This window comes from Asterias rubens, chromosome 17, assembly GCF_902459465.1.
Source record: "Asterias rubens chromosome 17, eAstRub1.3, whole genome shotgun sequence".
Lineage (NCBI taxonomy): Eukaryota > Metazoa > Echinodermata > Asteroidea > Forcipulatida > Asteriidae > Asterias > Asterias rubens.
In genome coordinates, this window is record NC_047078.1 from 6,034,212 (window position 1) to 6,041,146 (window position 6,935).

The 6,935-nt window shown below is 38.0% G+C and overlaps 1 protein-coding gene across 2 annotated transcripts in view; it reads right to left on the reverse strand.

Moving 5' to 3' along the window:
* Positions 1-4,225, reverse strand: part of LOC117301451 (pleckstrin homology-like domain family B member 1) — a 41,633-nt gene extending 37,408 nt beyond the window's left edge. For both annotated transcript variants that reach the window (XM_033785442.1, XM_033785441.1), the window contains exon 1: positions 3,936-4,225. In XM_033785442.1, the coding sequence (XP_033641333.1) occupies positions 3,936-4,007 (72 nt within the window). In that variant the 5' untranslated portion in view covers positions 4,008-4,225. The remainder of the gene's footprint in view (positions 1-3,935) is intronic.
* Positions 4,226-6,935: the final 2,710 nt, after the last annotated feature.

The following is a 6,935-nucleotide window of genomic DNA, read 5'->3' on the forward strand; positions in this document are numbered from 1 at the left end:
AATGTTTCCTATACTCAAGATACCGATGTGACTTGAATGTGACTTCCTGATCATCGGGTAATGTAATTCACTGACATGCTGGATAATGTTATTAGACTTAAAGAATGTCGTACGATGTAAATCCCATAGTGCAATGCACTTGACACTCAGCAGTAAGTTATTTCCCTACAATATCAAAGATGTGACATGCTCAATGCAAAATATAAAAACAAAAATCATATAAAACAAATTTCCCTGAGACAATAATAATAATAATAATAAACTACAGCATTTATAAGGCGCACTTTACTGAAAAAGAGGAACATTCCAAGGCGCTGGTCAAGTTTTGTCAAGATGTTGGAAAGCAAGCAAGAACAAGTGTGTTTTGAGTTTCTGCTGGAAGAGAGTGATGTTGTGTATTTGTCAATTACCGTTAAGCAGCGCTATGAAATTGTTTCATATCACTGCTTAAAGACACTGGACACTATTGGTAATGTCAAAGAACAGTGAAATTTCTAACTTGGTGTATCTCAACATATGCACAAAATAACAAACCTGTGAACAAATTTGAACTCAATTGGTCGTCGAAGTTGCGAAATAATAATGGAAGAAAAAACACCCTTGTCACATGAAGTTGTGTGCTTTCAGATGCTTGATTTCTGGACCTCAAAATCTAATTCCGAGGTCTCAAAATCAAATTTGTGGAAAATTAATTCTTTCTCAAAAACTTCATTACTTCAGAGGGAGCCGTTTCTCACAATGTTTTATACTATCAACCTCTCCCCATTATTCATTACCAAGTAAGGTTTTATGCTCATAATTAATTTGAGTAATTACCATCAGTGTCCACTGACTTTAACACAATCTCATGTGCTTTAAAAACGGAGCATCAAGCCAATAATTCAGAGTTTAGAAGAGCCCTCAAATCAAGCCAAGATCTGAACCCTTCTGGGCCCAATTTCATAAAGCTGTTGTAAAGCAGAAATACTGCTCGGTAAATTTCTTTGCTAAGCGAAAATTGAGTGGGGCAACAGTCACAACAATGTTTTAAAGCTTCATATATGTACATTTAACGGGCTGGTAACCTTGTTCTGTTGAGCAATACTTATCTGTGCTAAGCAAGTTTTGTTGTGTTAAAGGAACACGTTGCCTTGGATCGGTCGAGTTGGTCTTTGAAAAGCATTTGTAACTGTTTGTTATAAAATGCATATGGGTAGAAAGATGTTGTAGAAGAAGAATACAATGATCCACACAAACATGCCTCGAAATTGCATGGTTTTCATATTACCTTGTCGACTAACACGGTCGGCCATTTATGGGAGTCAAATTTTTGGCACAGTAAAAGGAAAACCACGCAATTTCGGGGCAAACTTGTGTGGATCATTGTATTCTACTTTTAAAACATCTTTCCAACCATATGCATTTTTATAACAATCGATTACAAATGCTTTTTATAGAACAACTCGTCCGATCCAAGAACGTGTTCCTTTAAATTGGAATCAAAACATTCCACAACTTGTGATGCCTCTCAGGCAAAAATAAAAAAATAATCTGTTCCAAATAATAAGTTGCTAACATTAATAATAGATGCTGTTCTGATTCAAATATTTCACTTATTCAAAACTTGCCTACGGGTCAACCAGTGTTGGTGGAGTTATTAGCATCTTGCGTACAGGTTTTTAAAATATTCTGTGTTATGTGAAGACAGGACACATACAAGAATTTCAAAGTTGTCACTATGGGTCTTGGATCATATCATATTTTTAGATTTATTTTTGGTCGTCTTGAGTGTTCTGTCTTCAACCTACGCAGTTCTCCCTGTGTGACGAAATTAGGATGTGGCGAATACACCGCAGGACCCTGTAAATGATATACCAGAGTCCGCACAAGGTAAAAATGTTTCGAAGAACACACGTGCACAAATTATACAAACATGAGGGGCTCAGGCCTTTCCAAGGTTTTTATACAATATTGAATTATTAATGTATCTGAAAATGGAACTAGCTGTTGCAAACTGCTTTACCAAGCAGAATGACCTACGTGGTATACCGTATAATACGTGACTAAAAATGGACAGTGGTCTTATGTTTTGACCCTAGAGTCTTTCTCAAATGACCTACGTGGTATACCGTATAATACGTGACTAAAAATGGATAGTGGTCTTATGTTTTGACCCAAGAGTCTTTCTCAAATGACCTACGTGGTATACCGTATAATACGTGACTAAAAATGGACAGTGGTCTTATGTTTTGACCCTAGAGTCTTTCTCAAATGACCTACGTGGTATACCGTATAATACGTGACTAAAAATGGACAGTGGTCTTATGTTTTGACCCTAGAGTCTTTCTCAAATGACATACGTGGTATACCGTATAATACGTGACTAAAAATGGACAGTGGTCTTATGTTTTGACCCTAGAGTCTTTCTCAAATGACCTACGTGGTATACCGTATAATACGTGACTAAAAATGGACAGTGGTCTTATGTTTTGACCCTAGAGTCTTTCTCAAATGACATACGTGGTATACCGTATAATACGTGACTAAAAATGGATAGTGGTCTTATGTTTTGACCCTAGAGTCTTTCTCAAATGACCTACGTGGTATACCGTATAATACGTGACTAAAAATGGACAGTGGTCTTATGTTTTGACCCTAGAGTCTTTCTCACAGGCTAACAAATGATTCATACATAAAATGGTTCCTAAGATTCAAATGTTTCGGAAAGGGGGGGGGGGGAGAAATTGTCCAAACCATATTACTTTGAAGGGAATCAACAATTTCCATGTTCTCACCAAGTATGTTTTTATGGTCATTATTTTTTGGAGTACAGTATTGACCCATCTATAATCTCACCTTTACCTCAACAAACCTTCCCAAAGATACAGACACCACAAGTACTGAATACCAGGGCCCAATTTCATAGAGCTGCTAAGCACAAAAATTTGCTTAGCATGAAATTTCTGTCTTGATGAAAACAGGATTACCAACCATATTTACACATGATTTTCTGGATAAGCAAACAACAGCTGAAAACCAGTAACAAGCAATTTGCAACAAATTAAAATTTGGTTGGTTAACCAGGGGCCAATTTCATAGAGCTGCTTAAAGGCAGTGGACACTAATTGGTAATTACTCTAAATAATTTTCAGCATAAAACCTTTCTTGGTGACGAGTAATGGGGAGAGGTTGGTGGTATAAAACATTGTGAGAAACAGCTCCCTCTGAAGTGCCAAAGTTTTCGAGAAAGAAGTAATTTTCCACGAATTTGATTTTGAGACCTCAGATTTAGAACTTGAGGTCTCGAAATCAACCATCTAAACGCACACAACTTCGTGTGACAAGGGGTTTTTCTTTCTTTCATTATTTTCTCGCAAGTTCGATGACCGATTGAGCTAAAATTTTCACAGGTTTGTTATTTTATGCATATGTTGAGATACACCAACTGTGAAGGCTTGTCTTTGACAATAACCAATAGTGTCCACTGCCTTTAAGCAAAAAATTTGCAATAGCTAGCTTGTTTTACACATGTTACTGGCCAAAATTTCACGCCATTTATACATTGCTTGTGACTGGTATTTAGCTGTTGTTTACTTAGCATAACAATTGAAAGGATTCTTGGCCGGTAATCTGATTTTACTAAGCAAGGCTTTTTTTGCTTAAGCAAAATGTTTTGCTTAAGCAGCACTATGAAATTGGGCCCTGTTGTTATCAAGGAATTTTGTTCATGCTAAGCAAATTTGTGTGCTTAGCAGCTCTATGAAATTGGGTCCAGGCCTGGAATTACATGGAGGCCGAGGAGGCCATGGGTTCTGTTGCCACAAGTCTTGGCCTTGGTGCCCCCTCAAAACATTCCCATAGATTTAAGATATTCAAACGGAAGTGCCCTTTGAATTAAAATGGCCTTGCCCTCTAACAGATGAAATTCCAGGCCTGTTGTATAGTATTGAACTTACCTGATGACCATAATGTGAGAGCTGATAAATACACCAGCCATCTGGGACGCGATTTCCATTTGGTCCAAACATTTCCACGAACAATTCGTCACAAAAATGTCCACAGTGTTTCCAAGCAAGTCAACAACAGGTCCTTTCCTTCCAAGTGACACATGTAGTTCTTAAGAATGACTTCCTTATAACTTCGCAGAAACGCCTCACTTTTCAAACGTCAACAATAAGAAGTTTTTTCACAAAGTTTGTGAAATGGTTTTCAGTTTGATATTATGCAATCCAAGTATAAGGTTTCTGGCAGGGAGTGTAGACGTCACGCTGTGTGAAAAATCATGGCACGTGCGTGATGTTACAACTTTAAACGACACAAATCTCTGTCTCCATTCATGGCTCGATTAAGCTAAACCACCAGTGTTTCCGAGCCAACTCACTCCCACCAGACATTTATCAGTGACTATGGTGGTGAGCGTCCCACCCGTAATGTCGCCCCCGACCCAAGAAAGACGGGACGACCACATGCGAGGATTCACCCCCAAGATTCCGAGGCAAAAGTACAAGACTTCCTGTTCACAAAAAGCAGGTGCCTTTAATCACCAAAGCACGTGCCACTGTCAATTCTCACAAAACAGTTTCTCCTCTTTTTTTTCCAGTTCAAACATTACTCATCTCAAATCATCAAGTTCATTTTCCCCCCGCGCACAAATTTGAAAGTAAATATTTCTCCGTAAGCTCTCGGGTCAGCTGACAAGAACTGTTCACACCAGCTCTGTAAAGACTTGGAATGTCATTACAAAAAAACCCAGCGTGGGATGTTCAGACTACCAATGATGCCTCCAAGTATAAAGTATCATCAAACTAGAGCGATGAATGACAATAAGAGATGAATCCAGCGGCCCGAGGATGACTCTGCTATAAAAAAGATCTCCGCGGCTTGTCCACACAGGAAGGACAAAATTACAAACAGGAGAAAACCTCTGGTATGTCAGACTTGAGCTTCCCTTCCGACTCTTCGTCTAAACCCTCAGTAGTTCCCTACGCCACTTGCTGCTGGGAGTCACAGGCCTGCTCCTGCCCATGCACTGAGTGATAACAGTTTGTGTTCTCAAGCAATCAGTGACAAAGACACATTTACGGAGTCACTGAGGCAGAGGGGGTGGAAGAACAAAACAATGTGTGACTTTTCACTGACGTCACCCCCTTTCAATCATTGATTCACAACAACCCTCCTGCGACCAACCGGTCTTAAAATAGCTGACCTTCCGCTACCACTCAAAAAAAAATCACACTCACCTCTTGGAATCTCCAGGGAAAATTAGAATGACTCCAAAAACAAAAAAAAACTATTTAGTTTCCAGCTCTAAAGGTTTTTGTTTTTTTTCTTGTTGCAAAATTGTGATGGAAGAAAGGTTAAAAAGTCATCCACAAACCATGATATAATGGCATAATTTTGTGAAATCCACAGCTGGGAAAATTTGAATGACTCCAAAATTAAAACAAAACTATTTAGTTTCCAAGTCTTTTAAGGTTTTGTTTTTCCTCGCTGAAAATTGTGACTAACAAAGGTAAGTGGGCCAAATACAATCACAGATTGATTTCTGAGATGTGTTGAAGAAAGAAATTGAAATTCCTCACCGGAAAAAAATCATTCACAGACCATGACAATGGAATAATTTTGTGAAATCCACTGCAGGGAAAATTTGAATGACTCCAAATATGAACAAAACTATTTAGTTTTAAAATCAGTTTGCTTTTCCATTTGCAAAATTGTGACCAAAGAGGTAAAAAAGTCACCAGCAAAAATGACAATTGGCATAATAATTTTTCCTTCTTCGAAAACAACTGTAAAGATTACATTCTTACACAAATTCAAAGCCATAAAAGGCTTTGAAACTACCCGGAGATGTAGGAACAAAAAATACAATCACAGATTGACTTCTGAAATGTGCTGAAGACAGAAATTGAAATTCCTCACTGGAAAAAAAAATCCAATAACGAAGGCAAACCCATGACTCCAAAGTTAATGATTATAAGACATTGTCCAGGCTCCAAGCGAGATTGATTATCCCTGGAGGTAAACGACAGCCCTTAACGGTATTCTTGAAGTGAAATCTACATTCATGTTTCTATGATGAAGTGGCAGGTGTAGACACACAGATCCAATTAGGAACTCCCAATCACAAATGTCACATTACACACAGATGTAATTAAGGAGCTCGTACGGCCTTGAGAGGTCTGGACCTTGTATGCTGAAGAAACAAGCTGACTACACTTTATCTTCAGATGTTTTCTATGTGATTGATAAATGCGTAATTGTTTTCTTCTTTTAATCAAGCAGTGCAATTAATACAGCACGTTTTAACAATCAGAGAGGAAGGTCCAAACACAAGATGATTGAAAATGTCTTAAGATGTCACCTTGTTCCTTGGCACAAATAATGAGTAAAGAATCCAACTTCTCAAAGATGAGCTTAGCGTAGCGATAATACATGTACAACCTCAGTAATGTTTCTCAGATTCAAGTTTGTGGGGATAAAAAGTGATATCTTCTCAGAGCCAACACTTCCTCCTAAAGAGTTTTATATGTAGTTGTATCCACCAGTTTCTTTACTTTCCTTTGACAGGATAGAAAAGTTTGTTTCAGCAAAAAAAGCTTCCACAGAAAAATTCAAAGATAATCACATGTATCTGTATACTGTGTTCTTCCGCTATATAAGTAGTAAAGATCCTACAGTTGCAATAAGTTTTCCAAATGACTTTTATCCACTGCTTCTTGTCCTCCTTCAATTTCACATCCTGCTCTGGAACAAAGCTTTCTCTAATATAAAACTTGTTTGAATGATGGAGCCATGCACCAAGACTCATCTTTGCCTTCCTCTAGACACAACAAGTTATTAAATCCAAAGGGTAACATCTCCAGGTTGTTTCAAAATATAAAGAGTTCTAATCAAGACATCAATCTCTCAATACCGACAAAAAAAAAGTTCTTGGCAGAAAATTGGCGGCAACT